This window comes from Arabidopsis thaliana, chromosome 4, assembly GCF_000001735.4.
Source record: "Arabidopsis thaliana chromosome 4, partial sequence".
NCBI classification, from domain to species: Eukaryota; Viridiplantae; Streptophyta; class Magnoliopsida; order Brassicales; family Brassicaceae; genus Arabidopsis; species Arabidopsis thaliana.
The window spans coordinates 3,346,457-3,369,773 of record NC_003075.7 but is presented as its reverse complement, the minus strand read 5'-3'; the positions used below and the strand labels follow the sequence as shown (position 1 = coordinate 3,369,773).

The 23,317-nt window shown below is 38.7% G+C and overlaps 2 protein-coding genes and 6 pseudogenes across 8 annotated transcripts; 4 read left to right on the top strand and 4 right to left on the bottom strand.

The window, feature by feature from the left end:
* Window positions 1–1,271: 1,271 nt before the first annotated feature.
* AT4G06538 lies at window positions 1,272–3,737 on the top strand (annotated as a pseudogene; the record flags this gene model as incomplete). Its single annotated transcript has 1 exon — window positions 1,272–3,737.
* Window positions 3,738–4,432: 695 nt separating this feature from the next.
* Window positions 4,433–5,986, bottom strand: AT4G06537 (annotated as a pseudogene; the record flags this gene model as incomplete). Its single annotated transcript has 1 exon — window positions 4,433–5,986.
* A 2,271-nt stretch (window positions 5,987–8,257) lies between these two features.
* AT4G06536 (SPla/RYanodine receptor (SPRY) domain-containing protein) lies at window positions 8,258–9,055 on the bottom strand. Its single transcript, NM_178981.2, has one exon. The coding sequence runs from the start codon at window positions 9,026–9,028 to the stop codon at window positions 8,519–8,521; it is 510 nt and encodes a 169-aa protein (NP_849312.1). The 5' UTR covers window positions 9,029–9,055; the 3' UTR covers window positions 8,258–8,518.
* Window positions 9,056–9,645: 590 nt separating this feature from the next.
* On the bottom strand, window positions 9,646–10,326 carry AT4G06535 (annotated as a pseudogene; the record flags this gene model as incomplete). Its single annotated transcript has 1 exon — window positions 9,646–10,326.
* A 1,285-nt stretch (window positions 10,327–11,611) lies between these two features.
* AT4G06534 (uncharacterized protein) lies at window positions 11,612–13,239 on the bottom strand. Its single transcript, NM_178980.2, has one exon. It carries the CDS (start codon window positions 12,902–12,904, stop codon window positions 11,687–11,689), a length of 1,218 nt encoding a protein of 405 aa, NP_849311.1. The 5' UTR covers window positions 12,905–13,239; the 3' UTR covers window positions 11,612–11,686.
* Window positions 13,240–15,132: 1,893 nt separating this feature from the next.
* Window positions 15,133–15,735, top strand: AT4G06533 (annotated as a pseudogene; the record flags this gene model as incomplete). Its single annotated transcript has 1 exon — window positions 15,133–15,735.
* Window positions 15,736–16,935: 1,200 nt separating this feature from the next.
* Window positions 16,936–19,608, top strand: AT4G06532 (annotated as a pseudogene; the record flags this gene model as incomplete). The annotated part of the gene is made up of 1 exon: window positions 16,936–19,608.
* A 1,546-nt stretch (window positions 19,609–21,154) lies between these two features.
* Window positions 21,155–21,712, top strand: AT4G06531 (annotated as a pseudogene; the record flags this gene model as incomplete). The annotated part of the gene is made up of 1 exon: window positions 21,155–21,712.
* Window positions 21,713–23,317: the final 1,605 nt, after the last annotated feature.

Below are 23,317 nucleotides of genomic sequence, written 5' to 3'. Positions count from 1 at the left end.
TGATGATCTCTATCCTTATATCAGAAACATTTGTGTTAAGGTTTTGCTTTTTTGGTACGAGAATTTTAGAAGGATTAACGAAACATTGGAGATGATTTATATGAGTCAAATTGCCTTAAAACCTCTCTCTCAAATAAGAGATCGATTGCAGTATCTAAGGGTTGGATTCCGTAAAATTCTTTTGTTCACACAATGAGCTAAGTATCAAGACTAAGTTAGAAGAGTATAAGAAAAATAAAACAAAGTAAATAAGGAAATTGCATAAATGGTTGGTTGTAAATCAAGGTATTAAAAAGCCATTTTCCGGGTATTCTCAGGAAACGAATGGAGATTTTCTTTACTCTTTCCTAAATGGAGATTTTCTTTATTCTTTGGGAGCTTCGGGAAAACTTCCAGATTTGATAATATCCTCGGAGATTCTTTAGTATCATTCTCGGATTTTCCGGAAATGATATCTTGATCCTTCATCGGATTTATACAAGTATTCTCCTCGGACGGATATACGATCTTGGGCTCGGGTGTGTTTTCTGGTATAACTGCGCCTTCCAATCCGAGCCCAAGCGATCCCCAAGGTGTACTTAAGCTTGGCTCGGGTGTGTTTTCTGGTATAACACCCGAGCCGATTATCGTTTATCCGAGGTGTTTCCCTTGGTCTCGAGGTGTTACCGCACCGGGCTCGGGATGTGTTTCCTGGAGCCCGAGCCAGAATAGTGACGAACTTAGCTCCCCAAGTGCTGATCGTATCTGTACGATTGGCTCGGTTACTTGGGTGAAATCCGATCCCAACAATTTGCCCCCAGCTCGTTGTCTTTAACCAGAAGGATGACGAGCTTCATGGATAAGATAGCTGAGCTGGCCGTCCGTCTTCCTAACCCGTGACTTTTGGCGTTTCAGCTTCTCGAACGGTCAAACTTCCATTGCGTGTGGTCGCCTTCTTTCTTGAGAAGCGGAAGCGTCTCGCTTATTCCCGAGATTTGCGCGGGCGTGCTGTATCCTCCCGAGCTCACGCGCCTTTGACGCGTTTTATCAACTTCTTTGGACCCGACGCGCCTTTATATCTCTATATATATTGAGCTCTTCCTCTGAAATCGTTCACTTGAAGTTTCCGAAGAAAAATTTGAGGTTTGCTCTCTCTTCTCTGATCTTGATTTCCTTATAACGTTCTCTTTTTTCCGGTAGATCTCCGCCGCTCTTTAGATAATTTTTTATTTCTCCGGTTAGAAAATTCTCATCTTCTGACCCTCATTTCGTCAAAAAGTTGCGAGCCAAGCATGAGTTCTTCGCATTCTAACGCCTCTCTTTCGGCCCCTACCGATTATCTCGTCGATTCCAATGACTCGAATCACCGAGACGATCTCCCCCCAATTCACAAACGAAGAATGGTCTAGACTTCATATGAGGGCTCCGAGACTGACGCGGTGTCATCTACTAACGCTTCCGAGGAGGCGGCGCCTTTTTTTGCTCGGGAGGATTCTACCGCTAATATTGCTCGGGACTTGGACCTGCCTAAAGATCCTGAGCCGTCTCTCATCCGCAGAACCTGCGCTCCAGCTGTTAATGAGGCTGGAGCATCAAACTGGCAAGATGCGCTCGAGCTACTTTTCCCCCAAGTTAAGATTGAGGAGCATCTTTACTTTGGTCAGGATGAGACAGAAAACATCGTGCAATCGCTCGAGCAGACGGACTTTGAGAAAGCCGAGAAGAAGAAAAAGAAGAATAATAAAAAGGTGGTGAGAACAAATCCTCATGGCTCGTCTTTATGCACCGAGCGGTCGCTATCACACTTAAAAGCTAGGTTCGAATTTGGCGACGAAGTTACTCTCGCGTTCCAAGCCCAGATGAGCGCGCCGACAGTCCTCCAGAAGGTTTCTTCACTTTGTACAAGGGATTCTTTTATCTTTGCTTTCTCTGGTTGCCGATCCCGAGGCTAGTCCTAGAGTACGCGACCGCGTATCAGATAGCCCTCTCTCAGATAACGGCCCGATCTTTGAGGCATCTCATTCGGATATTGGTGCGTGGCTATGAGACCAAAACCAAGGTCACGCTTGCACATCTAAGGAATTATTTAGAGATCCGGCAAGTCTCGAAGTCCATGGCAGACAGATACTACATCTCTTCTGCTAAAAACAGGAACATTATCGAGGGTTACCCGAGCAAAGATGATGCCTACACCGACTACTTTTTCTTTGTGGCTTTAGAAGATGTTGTTCTCGATGATCTCCTCGGGAAAGTTCCGACAAAATGGGGACTTTTGGGTAGTTTAGATATTATGGTTTATTTATTCGTGCCCGAGGTGATTGATATAATTTTTTGCTTACATACTTTACTTTATCGCAGATCGCCCAATTTGATTCCTTGAGCCATGTCCCGAAGATCTCCTCTCGTATCAACAAGGGTTATCCGCCCGGAAGTGCCACTGGACAAAGCATTTCTCTCGAGAGCATGTTGAACGAGCGCTTCGATTGTTTCACGGCGTTTCTTGCCCCTCCAGCTCAGAATCTTCAGATCACCGACCCCAATTCTTCATCGACATGCACACTAGCAAACCTACAATAAGGGAGGTTTATGAGAGGAAGAGGCTTGCCGCAAAGGAGAAGCGTGTCGCGAAAGAGAAACATGCTGCCGAGAGTGTGAATGTCGATCCCGATACAGCCAGGGATTGGGAAGTTACTCTTGAGGTTGTTTTGCCTGCCGCGTCGGAGCCTGCTGAGGTGGGTGATACCGGCTTATCTCTGACAGATCCGCCGGTTGAAGTAGCTAGTCAAGCGATCGTCGCGATTCCGACCGGCGACAAGGCCTCGGGAAAACGTCCACAGGTTGACGACTCCAAGGAGAAGAAAAGGAAGAAGAAGAAGAAGAAGAAGAAGGCAGCGAAAAGGGAGGACAAGCCTCCTATTTTTGAGGATAAGGCTGCTTCGGCGAATCTCCTCAGAAAGTGCGCGAGTAGCCTACTTCCGGCTTCAGATACTCTACTGGAGTCTAGAAAGTACGCTGAGACGGCGTCACATTTTCTAAGGGTAAGTGCCTTAATCATTTTAGCTACTTGGCGCGTTCTCCGAGCTATTATGAACGTGGATGTCTGTCTTTTTGTTTCAGGCCGTTGGTTAGATGAATGGGATGGTCCAGTCCTATAACTCGGCAATGCAAAACAATCTGGAGGCGGTTAATAAGTTGGTTGAAGCTGAGGCCAGGGCGAAAGAGGTCGAGCAGGCGAGTGACGTGGTGATCTCCCAGGCCATCGAGGGAAAATTGGCGAGAGAAGAGGCTGAGAAAGAAGCCTTGGTCAATAAGGAGAATGCCATCAAGATGGTCGAGCGCGACCTGAAGATGGACTCTGAGGTTGTTCGTTGTAGGCGACTTCTCGCCGAGGCGAGAGGACTTAGGAACATGAAAGTGGCTCGGGCTATGCAAACAGCAAGGCGAGAACTTCGGAGGCCTTCACCGCCAAGTTCAGGGTGGCCGAGGAGAAGATGTTGCTCTTCGAGGATGCTAACGACCAGTTTATGTATTTGTCCCAAGCGTGGGCTAATCCACAACTGATCAAGGCGCTTGAAGATGGCAGATCTTTGGCGACCGAGAAAAAACAGGTCGAGGAGTGGCTGAAGGATTTCGCCGATGCAGAGGTCAACCTTGTTCGTCTCACATCTGAACTGAAGGAAGAGCTCAAAGCCCCTGCTCCTGAACCAGCTCCTCTAAGCCCTCGAGGTAATAGATCGGTCGAGACTCTTGCGGATTAGGTGGGGGTCACCGATCAGTCTGGATCGTACTTGCCTGCCGTAGGCATTCTCCTGATCGAACAGCTTGAGTAAATATTCGTGGTAGGACGGCTTTTATCTTAAGACTTTGTGCCTGGACGGTTTTATCCATATTTCTATAGAACCTATGCCTGGATGGCTTTATCCACTTATTTTTCTTTAAGAACTTGGTTTCGCTCCTATGACCCTGATGCATTCTATTTGTTTGTTGTAATCTAATCGTGTCGTTCTTTCGGAGAATTGCTTGCTAATTCCGTAGCGCTTTATTGGTTAGTGCCAGTGTGAATGAACTGGGTTTAAGTTTTTAGTGAAAATTGTTTCGGTTGCGACTCGATCCGACTCACTCTTTGGTAGCGTTTAGCAACGAGGTAGGGTACCGGTGTTAAGATTTAATCGGGTTTTCTAAAGATAGAACAAGATTTTGCGCGAAGTATTTCCGGCAAGTTCTAACTCGAATATTTATATAGCGCGCTGTAACTGAATGGACGTAAAAGATACTCCTAGCTGTCGCTCGTTGTAGTATGAAAATATGAGAAGTAGAACTATTATTTATGCCGAAGTAAAAACTTACAAGATAAATAAAAGTGGGAGTATGGATATACAGACCCATTCCTCTTTTTTAATGGGGGGGGATCAAGCCACCTCGTAGTTCAAGTTTATGCTTCTCAGATTTAGTTGTAGTACCTTCTAAGGTGCATGGCATTCCAGGATCTAAGAATGGCTTTGCCGCTTAAATCGGCGAGTTTGTAGACACCGGGTCAGACAACCCTTTAAATCGGCGAGTTTGTAAATCGGCGAGATTAAGTACAGTCCTTCCCAGTTTGCCCCAAGCTTCCCAGCGTTTGGCTCGGCAGTATTTTGAAATACTTTGCGGAGAACCCGATCTCCTTCATGAAATTTCCGTTGCCGGACATTTGAATTGTAGTATCGAGCCGTTTCATTCTGGTAATTTTGTATTCGACTAGAGCCGAATCTATCCATTCATCGATCAGATCTAACTCGTCAAGCATACGCTGATTGTCGTGTTGTCCTTACGGTTAAAGCCTGAGGCGAAATAAAACACACATCAGTCGCCATGTGGCCGACCAAACTTTCCGTAACCCTGACCATGAATGTAGAAAACACATTTGTCTGGCTAAGGCTCATGCTCTATAGTCTCTGCTTCTACAGCAAAGTGGACATGCTTCTTCCGTGTAAGTAGGTTGTGGACTGAATTGACTTAGTATTCACTTCATCCATCTAGTTTATTGAAGCAGCTCATGCAATCTTCTTCCTCTTGAAGTCTGCATTCTTTGTACTGTTGTTACTTGCATGATTCTCTATCAAATCTATAGCATATGCAGGATATTTGGTGTTGAAGTTACCATTGCTCGCTTAATCTGGAGCCATCTAGTATCTCCAATCTACTAGGTACCTAGAAGTTGTACCTCACTGAAGCCATGATGCGGACAGTCTCTTTGATACTCTTTGAATCTAACCAAAGCTGCCATGAAAGCTTCTTCAAGTCCTTGAGTGAAAGTAGAAAGCTTGTTGTGCAGATCTTCAGACTTAGCATGATCGTAGAAGTTATTCAAGAAAACATTCTTGATACTTCTACAGGAGGTTAGTGAAATAGCCTTCAGTTGCTTCAAGTAAGAAGCGGCTTCCACAGCAAGTGAGTAAGGGAAAAGGTTGCACAGTAGGTAGTCTTCAGAGACTCCATTAGCCCTGATGCTGAGCATTATATCTTTTAGCGCTCGATGTGGTCCATTGGTTGTTCGTGAGATAAGTCATGGAAAGGATGATGGCATACTAAAGCGAAATAGCCAAGCTTGAGCTCATAGTCATCTCTCTAGAAAGGGGGAGGGGGGGGGGGAATTCAATCGCTGATCGATTAACATAGAATAGGTCTGGCCTTTTGAAATCTCCAAGAGTACGACGAGGTTCTGCACCTTGCTGATTAGCTGCGTCTAGGATCTGTGGATGTTCCTCTATTAGATCCTCACGTGGATGAGTCCATGATAATCCAGTCTCATTATAGGCTTACCCGTCGTCATCCCTCAAAACTCCTTGTTTATCAGCTCTGATCTTTCCTTCGAGCATTGCTAATTTCTGAGTTTTGCGGTTGGTGAGTTCTAGTTTATCTAAATCAAGTGTAGACAAGTTGATCAGGTCTTTTTTCTTTGAGGTTCTGGTTTGCCTAGGCATACACTGAAACACAGAAGAGAAGAAAAACAAGAAACGCGTAAGTATCAAAAGAAAAATAAAGTCTAGACAAAATATCTAAACTAAACCTAATGGTGATTCCCAAGAACTTTGAAAACGGAGCCAAATTTGATATAGTGGTCTAATTAACCCTTAACTACTCTCTCAAATTAAGAGGTCAGTTGCAGCACTTAGGGATCGAATTCACAAAGCTCTTTCGTGCACATAATAGATTTAAGTATCGAGATTTAAGTTAAACAAGTAATGAGAAAAATACATATAAGAAAACGAGCAAAAAGCAGATTAGATGGATGTAAAGTTTAAAAGATAAAAACGTTAGGCTTAGGGTAATCTCAGGAAAAGGCTGATTAATAGATATAATTATGACTAGGATGTTATCGAACCGTTCTTGAACTCAAATCACTATCATAGAGTAACCGGTAGCGTGTCTGCATTACTCACTATGTTTAATACTAAAGATTCTGAATGTCGGTCCACAAATCCCTAATCCTAAACATGCATGCTAATAGAGTTTAATAACTTCACCTAAGTAAATAGACCGATTCTTATTAAACATTTAAAAACCCGGCTCGTCACATAGTAGTTCTGGTAATAGACAGTCGTCAGGAATTTACCTATTACTTGGAATCAAATTCTAGTTAGCTACTCTAGAACTAGCATTAAGAACAACCAAAGATGAAGAATCCTAACAGGTGGGCGATCTACTAAATCATCTACAACCCTAATGAGAAACCCAAACCCTAACAAGACTACTCAGACACGATCATCGAAACATATAACATGTTTGAATAAGAAAGCATAAAGTAAATCAAAAGTAGAAAAGAGTTTAGAAAAGATCTCTTCACTGTAAGGTATTGAAATCTTTAACGAGACTCTGATAAAAAGGATTTTCAATGTATGACTTGCTTAGTCTCCAAAGATTAGGTCTAAACAGTAACCTTGAAAACTATATTTGTTCTATACGTGCATGGACCGATAATGTTAATAGAGAAATCTTTTGGGGCAAACTTCCAATTCTTCAAACGCTAAACCTTCTTGGACATTTTATGGGCCGCAACTGGTGTCGATCGACACCGTCTTGGATTTTTTATGGGCCGCAATTGGTGTCGATCGACACCAAGAGTGTGTAGATCAACACTCTCAACTTGATTTTGAATTGAATTCGTCCTTCAGCTTCGTTTCTTCAGCTTTTGTTCTAAAATGTCTCTTTATCTCCATTCTTTTCTTAGTCTATTAAACACGTGAAAAAATTCTAAAAATTCTAAAAAGACTCTAAAAATATTAAAAAGATTCTAAGCCTATATATAAATCATAACTAATAACGGTAAAAATAGAAATATATTACATACAATGTCAAATATTTTTGCCACTTAGATATTGCTTGCCGAAAGTTTGTTACTTTTTCCACAAAGTGTCCGTCCTCCCTCGTGTTATTATATTATCAGCCTTTCCACATAGTTTACCGCAAGTTTATATTTTCGTTAAGAAAGTTAGAGATTTTGTTTTAGTTAGTATTATTTATATATGAATAATATATTAAGCGGTATATCATGGGCCGAAATTTTTATAAAAAATGATTTTTTGTTTTTAAGATAATCTCTATATATATACATGCTATTGTTTGTTTCTTGTTTTTAAAATTGTCTAATTGTATTTTGATTGTAAATTCTAGGATTTCACTCATAGTATATATTAACCCATATTAATATTAATCCAAACCCGTCCCACCATATAATCCTGTCTCGTAAAATTAAAAATTATTGTCATTTTCCAATAAATTTCAAATGTTTATCATATTTGAAACATCAAAAACTTTTATTCTCGATCCAAACTTTATAATTGTATTTTGATTGTTATATTTAGGATATCACCCATAATATACTGTCTTGTATTAATTTATTTTGAAATATTTATTATGTTAAACCTTTTTATAAAGTTCAAATATTTATAATATTTAAAACTTGATTAACTTTTTAAAATTCTAAATATTAAAATATTTTAATAAAATTTTAATATTTATAATATTTTGAAATTTTTTAAAGCTTCAATTCTTCAAGATAACTAAAATTGAGATCTTTAAAACTGAATCCTATACCTTCAAAACTAAATCCTAAATTAAAAAAAAAAAATCTAAATACTAAAAAGTAAACCCCAAACCCAAAATACTAAACCTAAACCTAAATTTTTAAATATAAATTACTAGAAATTATTTGTACTATTTGTGGTATTTTTGGACTAAATATATTTGTAGCGGTATTTTTTAAAAAACAAAACTTAGTTTAATTGTATTTTATGTCAATGTTGAGGAATGTTGTTTACATAGGTGACAAAGATGCGGTTGAGTGATAGCCTTGATTAGTTTCATAAATGTTTAGATGTACACATAAAATCTCGAACATTATTCCTGATCAACAACAGCTACTAAAATATGGTAGGAAGAATTCTATGTTCAAGTGTTGATTATCAATGACTATTTGCATGGGGCATTAGCATGGAGTCTCTAGTTATTTGTACAATAAGCATACAATGTATGAGGATCATGTTCTTCATTTAAATTGTTATAACTTGGACGGATTTAGTTTTCCAGACCGTTCAAGCGCAATCTCAAAAAGATCAGCATCGGATTCTTCGTCATAGTCAAGCTTACGTCTATGACTATTTCCCACGGTGGCCCTCCCGCTTGCAATCTCGTCACTATTTCCTCGGTTAATGAAAAAATTACTTAAATAGTGAGAATCTATTCTTCCAATGGAGAAGAGCTCTTTGCTGTCCTCGAGCCCGGCTACAGCACCAGCACATGGGTTTGATGTCCGCTGCCCGTTTGCCGGGCTGTAATAAAATGGAGATTGCCCCAAGTTGACAAGAACTCTGGCCTCTGTGTTGGAAGCAAGAGTGGGATATAGAGGTGTCCCGAACTCGTCTGCTTTACAGTTAATAACATGAACCAGGTGTGAGTTAACTGTGAAGTAAACCTTCTTCTTCCTCGGATCGTAACCACAACCAACCACTTTGTTTTCCTTTGCCCACTCATGTTTCTCCGATTCACAAACCAGCTTCATTCCTAACATAGACAGAGACGAATTTTTAAGATTGTATATATGAAATGTAGTAAATAAATGTATAATATTAATATAATGAGGAGGAAGAATAATGTTTAGCCGATCTATAACACTAGGTCGATAATGTTATATCTGTCTTCAACATCAGAAAAAATAGTTATGATTTTTAGCAGATTTAATTCAACTTAGCAAATTGTTTTACAATTTTACTACTGTATCTTGGTGAAAGTAAAATAAATAAAATTTCAAAAAATCAATTGTAAGAAAAAGAAAAAAGGGATGAGAAACCAAAACAATTTTTAAAAACATTTAAAATCCCCCTTTTTAAGTTGGAGTTTTAAACCCTTAACTTTTAGTAAAAGTTATAAAATAATTTCTATTATCAATGTGGTTTAAGGTTTTTATCTTTTAAAAACATAAGTAAACACAATCTGTTTGAACATTTTTCGTTACAAATTTTAGTTTACAAAATATATGTACATATATAGGGGTGTCAAAATGGGTCAAAATTCATGGGTCAACTCAACTCAACTCAACCCAAAAACCCTAATGAGTTGAAATTTTTGACTTAAATGAGTTGATGGGTCAAATGAGTTATTGGGTTAATTGGTTTGATGAACAAAATGAGTTGGGTTGTAATGGTTAATGGTTTTAATAGTTTACCCAATTAACCCATCAAGTTTTGTAAAATTGAATTAAACCAACTAAAATCTCTAAACCAATGCCAATTTAAGTTTAACCAACACATCTAAACCAATTTAATAAAATCAATATTTTTCCAAATTGCTTAAATATTCAAGCGATAAAATTGAGAAAAAGTAAACTCGTAATTTTTCCACCAAAAAGCATAAATCTGTGATTTTCCCGCGAAAGACGTAAACCCGTGATTTTCCCGCCAAAAAACGTAAATCCGTGATTTTCTTGCCAAAAATACGTAAACCCGTAATTGTCCCGCCAAAAAACGTAAATCCGTGATTTTCCGCAGAAACGTACACCCGTAATTTTCTCGCCAAAAACGTAAACCTGTAATTTTCCCGCCAAAAACGTAAACCCGTAATTTTCCCGCCAAAAACATAAATACATCATTTTCCCGCCAAAAACGTAAACCCGTAAATATCAGAATCCGTAAATATCCTAAGTTTGATGATAATGAATTAATAATTATTAATAATGATAATTATTTATCATTGATTTATAAAAATAATTAATTAAATTATTACTTAAATGGGTTAACCCATTTAACAACTCAACCCATCAAATTAAATGAGTTGGGTCAATCCATAACTCATTTAACCCTAAACTCATTTGATTATGAGTTGAGTTGAGTTGGGTTACCCATTTTGACACCCCTATATATATATGGGTGTGTGTGTAAATATAGTCTTATAAATTGGCTAAAAATTATATGAAACCCTAATATATCAAACTATTGTTTGTAACTGTAGAACATGACACAAAAGAAACAGTGATTGTTTAAGCAAGGTAAAAACACCACTAATTGGATCACTGTTTTAATCAACACTAGATTTTAACCCGCGGTATACCGCGGGACTATTTTGTTTTTTTAAGAAAAAAATAATAATTTGTTTAGTCGACTAAAAATATATATGATTTAATGTTTTGTATTTTCTAAATGTACAATTTTATATATGTATATTATTTAGTATACAATTATTATGTTTGATTTTACTGTTTAAAAATATAGGAACAATAACGTATAGTTTATTAAGTTAAAATCTAAATTATAACTAAATAATCCAGTTATTAATATTTATTTTATTAATATTACTTGTTTGTTTTGTTTAGTATTTAAGATAATGTAATTGTATTTTAATGGTTATATCTAGGATTTTACCCGTGGTATACAGTCTCATATTACTATCGACCAAAATCCGTCCTACCATCTAATCTCGTTCAGTAAAACTAAACATATCTAACAGATTTTAACTATGGTATACCGTCTCATATTACTGTCGATCCAAACCTGTTATACCATCTAACCCCGTTCATTGAAATTAAACATTTTGTTTTAATAATATTTTAATTTAACAGATATATAATTCAAATTAATTTAAATTTTTTTTTTCAAATAGTTATTTGATTGTTATGAAATCCATATATTATAATATTCTAAACTTTTCCCACCATTTAATCCAGTTCTGTAAAATTAAAAGTTATTTTTTCTTTTTTGGTTCTAAAAATTTTTATTAAAAGATTTATAATTCAAATCAATTTAAAAATTTTCTTTTGAAATGGTTATTTAATTTTATAGATTTTATTTATTATATATATTCTAAACGTTTTTTGTTAAATATTCTAAACATTTTATAAACTTTAAATATTTATCTTTAAAGTTTATTATCTTTAATAAAATATTATATTAATAAAATCTTAAGATTTCTCCTTTTTAGATTTAATAAAGTATAATAATATAAAAATAAATGCTAATAATTAAAAATATTAATTAATTAATAATAATTAATATGAATAGTTTTTTTTGGTAAATAAGTTTTAATTTGAGAATTTATTTGTTAAAATAGCTGAAAAACGTATATATAGATATTTTAATTTTCAGTACAGCGTGACACAAAACAAAAGAATAATTCTTACAAAACAAAAAATGAAAAATCAGTGAAGCAAAAGTCAACGCAGAGCGAGGATCATATTCTAATAAAAAGAGTTGTTGCCTTGTTTGTCTTTAATCAACCAAAGCAATGACGTGTGATACGAATTGGGGCTTCTAGATGACGTGGAAGGTTGGTTTGTACCACGACGTTTATATTCCTTAGTGGGTCTCCATTTTTCATTACCAAATATATAAATTCTCAAAGGACAGCCAATTTTCATATATTTTACTATATTACCGTTTACTTTTTTGCAAAAACTTTCTCCACAAAATTTCTTTGACTTTCTCAGAAGTAAAAAATTTGAAGATCCATTATTGGATAATGAAACTAAATGATGCAAATAGACAAATAAGTACGTACCATCGAGATAGATGGCACCGTCCGATTGGAACCCAATAGAAGCCGGGAATTTTCCTGGTAGTCGTGTCTCGCCCGCGCCGAAGGAACCACCAGTCGCTAGTCCTAGAGACAAAACGGCTTCTTCGTTTTTTCCATCCCATTCACTTCTTTTGACAAGTTTTAGTCCTTGGTTCTTGAACAACTTAGTTTTTTCACCTTCCACTAAGTCACAACCTACGTCACCAGCCTCACCACTGTGGTGTTGGGTGATTTCGAGGATTGTTATTTCAAAGTAAGCCTCTTGTGGGAAAGCAGAACTTATGAGTTGTGGTCCGGGAAGTGGTAAACCTGCTCGGAGAATCATCAAGTGTTTTTTTGCGTTGACCGTCTCGTTGAACGCTTGATTAAATTTGATCGTTTGTGTGAATTCCACGGAGCCGTTTGACACTTCCCATGAGATTACAACACCAGGATCTTCGCTTCCTGCCGTGGTGCAAAGCCCTAGAAGAACTGACCCCGGGGAGGCCCCGCTCACCAATGGAGCCGGTTCATGGACAGCGAATCCGAACCTTGTCCACCCATTTTCGACCGCTTCGGTCACCAAAGCCGGATGGTCTGTCCAGATGAATAGGCCAGGTTTCGATGGGAATCCTCCGGCAGTGGCGGTTCTGGAGATTGAATAGTTTTTGATATTTCCTCTACGCTTGATGTCGGAAGTATCTAGCTGGTGGATGAGGCTCGTCTGGTGGAGCTTTGAGATTCTAGCCTGGAAGCTATCGCTTCGAATGGGACTGGCCGCTTTAAGGGTTGTGGTGATCTCTCGGCGGAGACAGCACCAGCGACGGAGGAAGACTACAAGGAGAGAAGAGAGCACAACAACGGAGACGATCCCTGCGGTGAAATGGGCCCAACGAAGCATCTCTGTGATAGAATAACTTCTAAGATAGAATGAGCGATGGAGGGAGAAGAAGGTGATGGTCGGACCCGTTCAAAACGGTTGGAAGATAGAAAGTACAAGAGACAGAAAACTATAATGATAATAATTATTTTGGGAAAACCATATACATATATATATATTTTTTAATATCTAGAAATTCAAGTTTGAAAGCGTTATTTTTTATAGAGGCGAGAACCATAACTTGTAAAATTCATTTTGGAGAAAATATTCTTTCCAACGAACGTCGAAATTCGGTATTTTTACTTGGAAGATTTACCACTAGACCAAAACCACATTAGTGAAACCATACACTTTTGCTTACAAGAAAACCGTAGAACTATAAATATTTCAATCATATACAGCTTTATATGAAGTATATATATTTTTTGTCGTCACAAATTTTTTATAAAACTCAAATAGATATTCAGTACGAAGGAAGGCCTAATAAAGCCCACTAATTACAAAACAGTACAAGATATGGACGACAGTTTTAAGACACGTGTTATGCAATTTGGGTTCTTGTGAGGAGAACGACGCTTCATCACAAACCTTATCGTCGGAAACTCCCGTTGTCGGTCGACAGATAATATTTTGAGATTCTTCATTGAGCTTTCACTCATACTAGACGGAAGATAACAAAGATAAAAAATCCGATTTTGATTTATGAAAACAAGAGAAAGATGAAGCTTTTGTCACTATTAAAGATACATGAGAGAGAGAAAATGCGGTTTTCCAAAATTATACATGATGCATATTATATGGCGTTTAGCGATCAGAATTAACAATTTTACGCAATGATAGTTTTACATTTTATTTTGTTAGTTGTGCCTTTTTTTTATACCAAAAATGTATTCTAAGGTTTTACCATTCGACTAATCTCTAAAGTAAGTGTAGCCATCGAATAGCCTACTCACCAAATTTTCTAATGGGTGTAAAGCATTATATAACTTGACTAGCCAAGATGAAAACTGCCTAAACCAACACAACAATCCCTCCTCAAATGAGAACCACTAGACCACAACAACTTAATTTGGTAACAAATAAAATGAACTAAATCGTCCATGGCTGCTCTATACTTAAACAAAAAGTTTACAATTATTTTTGTAACAAAATGCCTTCAAAACTAAACACTTAACTTTTGAGTTCAAAATATGCTACTAAAGTCTAATACAATTAGGTATTGTTATGTGCTATGACTGGAAAACAAATACACTGCTAAATATTGTTGCCATTGTCCTTATGAAAATTCTAATACAATTGGGTATTTTGTTTTACAACTTAACCCTTCATATCAAGTAAATGCATGTCAATACTATAATCTTAAAAGTCGCCAACAATATACCTTTGGACGTGTATTAATCTTTCAAACTTTATAAATTAGTATAAATGTTATTAAAACTACATCACCAACAATGAAAGTTTATATTTTTAAAAATTAAAAACAAAAATTTCAAGATTAGGATCACAAAATAAAGACATTCAACATCATGCGATTCAAAAAGAGGATCTGTCTCCCACGGAGGCACCGAACCAAACTCGTCGTCACACTTATGCGAAGATAACCTATTTTTTTAACAATGTCATCAAGAGAAGAAACCTAGAAAGCAAAAGAGATTTGGTTTTCCACAGTATATATTTATCGGTTTGTTAAATTATAAAAACAATTGCCGCACAATTTGTTAAATATGTAAATTAGGGGGATTTGCAAAAGTACCCTTTTTCTATTACCCTATTGCAACAATAGTTTTTTATGTTGTCCAAATTATCCTCAAAAAGAAAATTTTCCCGCCAAACTTTGTTTTCCCGCCAAAATTTTATTTTCTCCAAAATATTGTTTTCCGAGCCAAATTTTTCCCCAGCCAAAAATGCATTTAAATTTTTTTATATATTTTCTTAGAACCCTTTAAAAACTCTTAAAAACTTAAAGTTTTTAAAAGGTATGTAAAGTTGTTAAAACCCTTATAAATCATTTTAAACCTTTAAAATCTTGATAAAGTCTTTAAATACATATGTAAGTACTTGAAACCCCCTTGTAAAACCTCTGTAAATCATTTTAAAAGATTTACAAGAGTTTTAAAAGAATTTACAAGGATTTTTAAAACCTTTGTGATAAGTGTGTATTTTGCATGTTTTGAGCATCCATTTGTCATCACTTTAGCATCATATCATCACTGTTTTATATCATTTCTCATCATTTGTGATCACTTTGCATGTTTAGGATAGTTTTGCATGCATATTGCATATTTGTGTTGATTTCAGGTGATTTGCAGTTGTTGACGAGCTAACTGGAAGAAGCGGACCTGATCATGTCAAACCACTCGACCCCCCTGGTCGAGTAGACGCTTCACGACTTCAACAGACCACTCGACCCCTTGGTTGAGGAGAAGACCTCAGCACTTCACGTCACCACCCGACCCCCAAGTCGAGTATCGCCAAGAGAGACACTCATCACACCACTCGACCCCCTGGTCAAGTATCATCACCTCCACCACTTCACCTTCACTCGATCACACTACTCTACCAGCAAGCCGAGTACCATCATCTTTATCACTCGACTACATACTCGACTGCCAGCTTCAGAGTCTTCTTCATTCCGCACTCAACCAGACACTCGAGAACAAGGAAGAAAAAGAAGACTCGAGCTTATCACTCGACCTCTCACACGACCACCTGGGTCGAGTACAGTTCTTAATCCGTCCCAATACTGCGTCGTTTTGAGTATTAGGGTTTCAGAATATTTTGTTATAAGTAGCATGTACTTTACATTTTCAAGGACAAGTTCTTATCTAAGTTTTATTCCGCAGACACTGTGTTCTTGACCTTTTGTAATCCGGATTTCTCTTTATCTATTCAGTATTCAGTATTCAATATTTGTTCTTGATTTCGTTTACTGTTGTTCATCCTATTACCATCTTGCTATTACTCTGTTGTTAGCATGTTTTCATTCCATTCAACGTTTATGCTTTCTTCAATGATGTATGAGTAGTGAATAGGTTTCTGAGGATGGGTTAGAGTAGTGTAAAATTCTCAGTATGCTAGGTGGTTGAGTTTGATTGATAGATCCTTTCTGGATTAGTTGTTCTTAATGCTTACTGCTTTCTGATCAACTGGAATTTGAGCCCAAACATTTCCGCGCCCAAAAAGTGTTCGATGAAATGTTTGAACCACTAATTCCAGAGATTCGTGGCCCTGTACCAAGGTATTGGTTGCGGGGAGCGTTTTGGCTTTAACTTGTTGATTCGTAATGCCTATTAGGTTAGCTCTCGTCAATGGTGATTGAGTCTGGGACTAGGTTAACTTGAGGGTCTTTGTTGCGGTGGCACTTAGATTTGGTTAAGGAACTTGTTGTCTAGAGATAATTTATTGAGCATGTCAATCACCTGTAAACTGAGGAAACGAAACTACTCAATTACCCCATCCTCGGAAATTCTTTATCTGATTGATTTTATTGTTTACTCTACTATTGTTAACTGCATCTTGTCATCTGTTGCTTAGTTCCTGCAATTCTTTACTGTTACTCGACCTGGTACTCGACCACCCAGTTGTCTGGCAATAGACTGTGCAGCCGAGTATCCCTGTTACATTTTCTGTTTGTTACTCGACCTGTCACTCGACCACACCCAGTGCTCTGCAACGAGCTGTGTTGGTCGAGTGTTTTATTGTTTCTGCTTGATTTTCTGTTTTCTGCATGTTCACTTAGGATTGCTAGAACACACCAAAACCTGTTATTGCTTGGCTTGAGTTAGTGACTTCTGATCACATCTTGATTGTTAGCATCACACCCATTTGGATTGACAACCTTTAGTACTACAACGACATGATAATGATTTAGGATTAATTGATCTTAAAAACCTATTATCAATTTGGCGCCGTTGCCAATTGGGTGTTTGTTTGTTACATTTGAGATTTCAGACTTGCTTAGATAAAGTTCTTTTTCAATTTTCAATTCGGTTGCTAACTGTGTGTTTTTCTTTTTGTCTTCCTGATCCAGGTACACCTCTGCTGTATGCAAACTCCTTTCCAACGACAACATCGACCGCATAGCTCGCGAACTCAAAGAGAGGAGAAACACAACCAACCTAATACCACAACAACCACTCGAAATGGCTGACAAGCAGAATCAACAAAATGGCCCTTCCAACATTGGTGCCGGAGATGCACCACATGATCACCGTCAGCGGAAAGGAATTGCACCACCTGCTATCTAGAACAACAACTTTGAGATTAAGAGTGGTCTCATCTCGATGATTCAGGGGAACAAATTCCATGGTCTGCCAATGGAGGATCCACTCGACCACCTTGATGAAGTCGATAGGCTCTGCAACCTAACAAAAATCAATGGTGTCAATGAAGATGGATTCAAGCTCCGTTTTTTTCCATTCTCCTTATGCGACAAAGCACACATCTGGAAGAAGAATCTGCCCCATGACTCAATCACCACTTGGGATGATTGCAAGAAGGCTTTTCTATCAAAGTTCTTCTCTAACGCCAGAACTGCAAGACTCAGAAACGAGATCTTCGGCTTTTTACAGAAGGCTGGTGAAAGCTTCTATGAAGCATGGGAGCATTTCAAGGGTTATACCAACCAATGCCCTCATCATGGCTTCACTAAAGCCTCTCTGCTCAGCACTCTTTATAGAGGCGATTTACCACGCATCAGAATGCTTCTGGATACCGCCAGCAATGGGAATTTCCAGGACAAAGATGTTGAAGAAGGCTGGGAATTGGTTGAGAACCTTGCTCAATCAGATGGTAATTACAATGAGGACTGCTATAGGACCGTCAAAAGCACAACTGACTTTGATGACAAACACAAGAAGGAGATCAAAGCGCTGAATGACAAGCTGGACAGGATTCTTCTTAGCCAGGAGAAGCATGTGCACTTCCTTGTTGATGACGAGCAGTATCAAGTCCAAGATGGGGAGGGTAACCAGTTGGAAGAAGTCAGCTACATAACCAACAACCAGGGTGGCTACAAAGGGTATAACAACTTCAAAACCAACAACACCAACCTCTCCTACCGCATCACAACCTTTGCTAATCCACAAGATCAAGTCTATCATCCACATCAACAGCAAGGTCAGAACAAACCTTTTGTTCCCTACAACCAAGGTTTCGTTCCCAAGCAGCAATTTCAAGGGAACTACCAGCAACAACCACCACCTGGGTTTGCACCTCAGCAAAACCAAGGTCTTGCTGATCCTGATGCTGAAATGAAACAGATGGTACAACAGCTGCTACAGGGACAAGCATCTAGCTCCATGGAAATTGCTAAGAAGTTATCTGAATTGCACCATAAGCTGGACTGCAGCTACAATGACCTGAATGCCAAAGTGGAGGCATTGAACACCAAAGTCAGCTACTTGGAAGGCCAATCAGCATCTACCTTTGCACCTAAAGTTACAAGAGTTCCTGGGAAGTCAAAACAGAATCCAAAGGAGTATGCAACTGCTCATGCCATCACTATCTGCCATGATCGAGAGCTGCCAACTCGACTTGTCCCTGCCTTAATCACTAGGGACAATGATGTTTAAGAAGGGGAGGCTTCTACTCAGATTGAAGTTTTGTTGTTGAATTCAACCATTCTGCTGGTTTTCGCCATCTCATTCAATCCACCTCAGAAGAGAAGGCCGCCATAATCGAGAGAATGGTAAAACGATTCAAACCCACTCCATCTCACGTGCTCTCCCATGGACATTCAGGAAAGCGTGGATGGAGAGATACAAGTGTGCTGCAGCAAAACAGCTAGATGAGATTGAAGCAATGATGCTACTAATGGAAGGTCTCAACCTCATTCTTGATCCTCACAAAGATGTGAGAAATCTGATACTGGAAAGGATCAAGATGTATCACGACTCAGATGATGAATGTGATGCTTCTCCATCTCGAGCTGCCGATAAGAAGATTGTTCAAGAAAAGTTAGAAGATCCTGGATCTTTTACTCTACCATGTTCCATTGGGGAATTAGCTTTCAGCGATTGCCTGTGCGATCTCGGAGCCTCTGTCAGCTTAATGCGACTCTCTATGGCAAGAAGGTTAGAGTTTATTCAGTACAAACCTTGTGACCTGACTTTGATCCTTGCTGATAGGTTTTCCAGAAATCCCTTCGGCATGCTGAAAGATCTACCAGTCATGATTAATGGAGTGGAAGTGCCTACAAACTTCGTGGTGCTGGATATGGAAGTAGAGCATAAGGATCCCTTAATCCTGGGAAGACCCTTCTTAGCTTCAGTGGGAGCAGTGATAGATGTCAGGGAAGGGAAAATAAGTCTCAACCTTGGAAAGCACATCAAGTTGCAGTTTGACATCAACAAAATTCCACAAGAGTCAACAGAAGATGAAAAAACCTCTGAAGACTATAGAGTGATCCCAGGAGAAGGGTATGAGACGGAGAAAGTAAAAGAGCTTAAAAAGAGGTCTGATAAGCAAGAAGAAACTATAGAGAGGCTAGCTCACTCTGTTGAGGAACTTAGGAGTAAGCTGAATCAGATGCAGAAGGAAGCTCAACCTAAAGGCGGGATTAAAACTATCCCGAGAAAAAAGTTCACTTCAAGATGGTCTGAAGTGATAGATTACCCTCGAGAAGAGAAAGAAGCCTATTTTGAAGAAAGGGGAATTGAGTATTCTGCTGTAGAGTATGATGATGATACTAGAGAGGACTATGCAGACCCTCTCTATCATTCATTTTCTTCATGATAAGTGTGAGGAGTCAAGCTAGAGACTTTAAACAAGCTCACTTGCGAGGAAGTCCCATGATTATCCTTGTAAATAAGTTTTACTTTCTTGTTATTTTTTATTTGTTTTAGTTGTGTTTGTGGTTCTGAGGAATAGAGGAATAACGTGAAAGTAGAGTAAAAATTCAAAACTTTAACTCTACAGACGGCCTAGAGATCGAGTACATTGGTCGAGTATGAGTGATGTTTAACACCTAAAAAAAAAATTAAATCATCATTTCACTCGACCAACAGAAGCTATAGAGTCTTAGAGAGAGTTTATCAAGTTTACAGAAGATTGCGGGATTTCCTGAGATTTTCCTAGTGAAGATAGAGTAATGATTCAGAACAAAGAGACAGATGAGGGACTCACTCCTGCGGCCATGTCTCCCACGCTCCCTACAAGGTGATAACAAAATCCATCCCCTTCTTCTCTCCATCACTCGTCTTCAACGCCATCATCATCCAACCCCCACCACTCGACCCCATCACCTTCTCTCTCTTCATATACTCGACCTCCTCTTCTCATTCTTGCAACCAAAGAACACAACAATCCGCCATCTCTCTTCCTCACAACTCTCACTCGACCACAACTCAGTTCTCGAAGCTTACACCACCGCTTGCTCTCTCACTTACTCGGCTTCATCGCTCTCATCACCATCTCTCCACATACTCGACCACGCGAGATCACTCGACCTCGCCGCTTCACACCGCCTCTCCATCGTCACCTCCTGCTCCCTCTCTACAAGGAAACAAACTCGAGCTCGCCATTTCTTTCACTCGACCTCTATCACCAAGCTACCTTCACCACTTCTAGCTCTTAACCACTCGACCATCTTCACCATCAACCAATCAAATCGTTTTCTCCTCCATTAAAGCTTCAAATACTCGACCGCTGAACACTTATCACCTTCAAGCTCCTCATCTCTCCATCGTTTCCAACGCCGCTGCTCTCATCCCCACGAAAGCTCGTCATCACTTCTCATTGATCACCGTTTCACTCGATTCAGCAACCAAACTCGACCTCGCCTCTCTTGCCTCTCACAATCACTTGATCTCTCATCACCATCTTCATCACCTCCTTTACTCGACCACCGTGAGTCTCGCTCCACCATCGTCATTTTCAAGCTCACTCGATTGCCGAATCAAAGAGAAGGAGAGTGAAGCTCTACCACCGCCACTCGACCGCGTTTCCCTCTGCACATTCAAGACTCGACAAAGGTGCTACAATCTCCACACCGGCTCTTGTTCACCATACACTCGACCAACAACTCTCAATCGAAAAAAAAAAAACTTTTTTTTTTCCAAACCAACGGTTTCATTCGACCGGTTTACTCGACCGGTACACTGGTTTAGATTGTGTTTTTGGTTTTGCTGTTACTAAAGTACTAACGTTTATCATTGAGTTTCGTTTGTCTTCAGGTTTCATCATGAGTAACTATAGTGGAGAATCCTCTATGGATCCTGATTATAATGTGGATGAAGCTGAGTCCTGGTCCACTAGACCAGAGAGAGGAACATGTTTACGAGAGTTTCAGCGATGAATTTGAACGCTCCACAGCTCGACGTAATCAGAGAAGAGCTGAAATCGCTAGAGGAAAGAGAGCGATGTCGAGTATATATGAGCTGATTGATGAGGATATCGAAACTGAGTATGAGCCAGAGTCATGGCGCAAGGAGACGAAGCTGTTGAACAAATTCGACGAGGTTACAGTGTAGGAGTATATCAGATTCTTTGAGATGAACGACTTCTGGGGAACGAGGTATCTGGAGACACTCATGTCTTACCCTTACGTTGCCTATAAGGAGGAGACAATCGAGTTTCTTTCCACACTGCAAGTGGAGATGTATCAAAGACTCACAGACTTTGAGCTGGATACCATGGGGTTAGGGTTCTTGACGTTCTCAGTGGATGAACATCAGCCATTGACGACCAACTTCGTTCATTCTTCGACTAAGGTAAGCGCCTCACTTCACCATTGTATTATATCATCTCTTGTGATTTGTTCTTTATTTTGTTTCTATGATTGGATTTGTCCTGAGTACTCTCTTCCAAGTTTAGTCACACAGTGGACTATGTGATTTAAGTTTGGGGGAGGGCTCAGGAAGTGTGTGTTGCATTGTATATACTTTTGAGTCTACATTCATCTAAGGCATGGAAAAACCAAAAAAATTTGAAAACTTTCAGAAAATGATTTCACAAAAACAGTGTTCATGTAGTTGCATTACATTTAGGATCGAGTCTAGAGTGTTTCATTTAGGATTGTTGCATATACATAGGGGATAATGATGATATAGCCTTGTAAGCATTTTGGTTCACCAGATAAACTCAGTGCCCTCGTTGCTAGTTGTCTGTTGCGTAGTCAATGAAATTGAAGTAAAACTGAACCATGCCTAGATTGCTCTACTCGACCACACTTCCATGATCTGATACCATTCCCTATCAATTTGAACCTGAATCTGATCTTTAATTATCATGTCTGCATCAAATATGAACTAATGGATACCCTAAAATACTTGGATTTTCTTATTCATTTTGATCACTCTTGTTAATCCAAGTATCTGACTCTCCTTATTAGAGCAGTTAACCCGAACCCAAACCTAGACTTTCTTTCAAGCCCTATATCACTTGTGAGTGTTTGTGAGGTCTCATTCCGATTAAGCTTGGTAGAAAGTGTTAGGTTCGTAACGATAGAGATAGTGTCTCATGTAGTTCTAGTTCGCATTTTCGGACTAGATAGGACTAGGTGGACGCTTATACTTTGAGTTGGGATGTGTTTAAAAGAAAAAAAGGGGTTGATTCATTGATGAGAAAAGGTAAAAGACTCTAGTTGAAGTAATCTAAAGGAGCATAAAAAGTCTAATAAAGGTTTTGGGATTTGTAAGGAAAAGAAAGAGCTTTTGTTAGCTATTGAAGATGGGCAAAAGCCCTCGGTTTTAAAATGTTAAAAACAGGAACCTTAGTTGTTAAAGAAATCCAAATCCGCTAGATATATCAAAGTGTTGAGAAAGCTTCTCCTAGAGTTAAGAGAAAAGAAAAGAATGATTAGAAAAAGGGCTTAAAAGATTCATGAATGCAAAGGGTAGAGTTAAGTTCTTATATTGGGATTGGAGATGGGATAACCATTAGAGCTTCATTTGATATACTCTGGGTAGATGAGATCTTATCTCTGTATGCATAGCTTGGGACTTACCTTTAGCATTCAACTAAAGCTTAATCATTTTTTGAGAGATCCCTTGTTACTGAAGCCTATTCTGTAAAGGACCATCTTTGTCTCTTGACCTTTTACCTTAGCCAAATGAGTTCATTGATGATGCATTGCTTGATTCACGTTCTAGAGCTAATGAATGTTAAAGGGATTGGTAGATTTGAAAACACGTGTAGGTCGAGCATATGAGTCGGATTGATTGATAAAAAGGCATGGCTAACGTTTTTGAGTAGAATTCGATCATATCGCAACTTAGAACTATCAACTTGGACATTGATTTCATCTGGTTTATCTGCTGCTTTGGCTCTGAGTCCCCGCTTTCAAACCTCACCTCCAGCTTGTTCTTAAGCAAAGACTAAGTTTGGGGGAGTTGATAAGTGTGTATTTTGCATGTTTTGAGCATCCATTTGTCATCACTTTAGCATCATATCATCACTGCTTATACCATTTCTTATCATTTGTAATCACTTTGC

Bases quoted from the DNA above. Each gene is read 5' to 3' on its own strand.
- AT4G06534 (NM_178980.2), bottom strand. From the start codon at position 12,904: ATGCTTCGTTGGGCCCATTTCACCGCAGGGATCGTCTCCGTTGTTGTG.
- AT4G06536 (NM_178981.2), bottom strand. From the start codon at position 9,028: ATGTTAGGAATGAAGCTGGTTTGTGAATCGGAGAAACATGAGTGGGCA.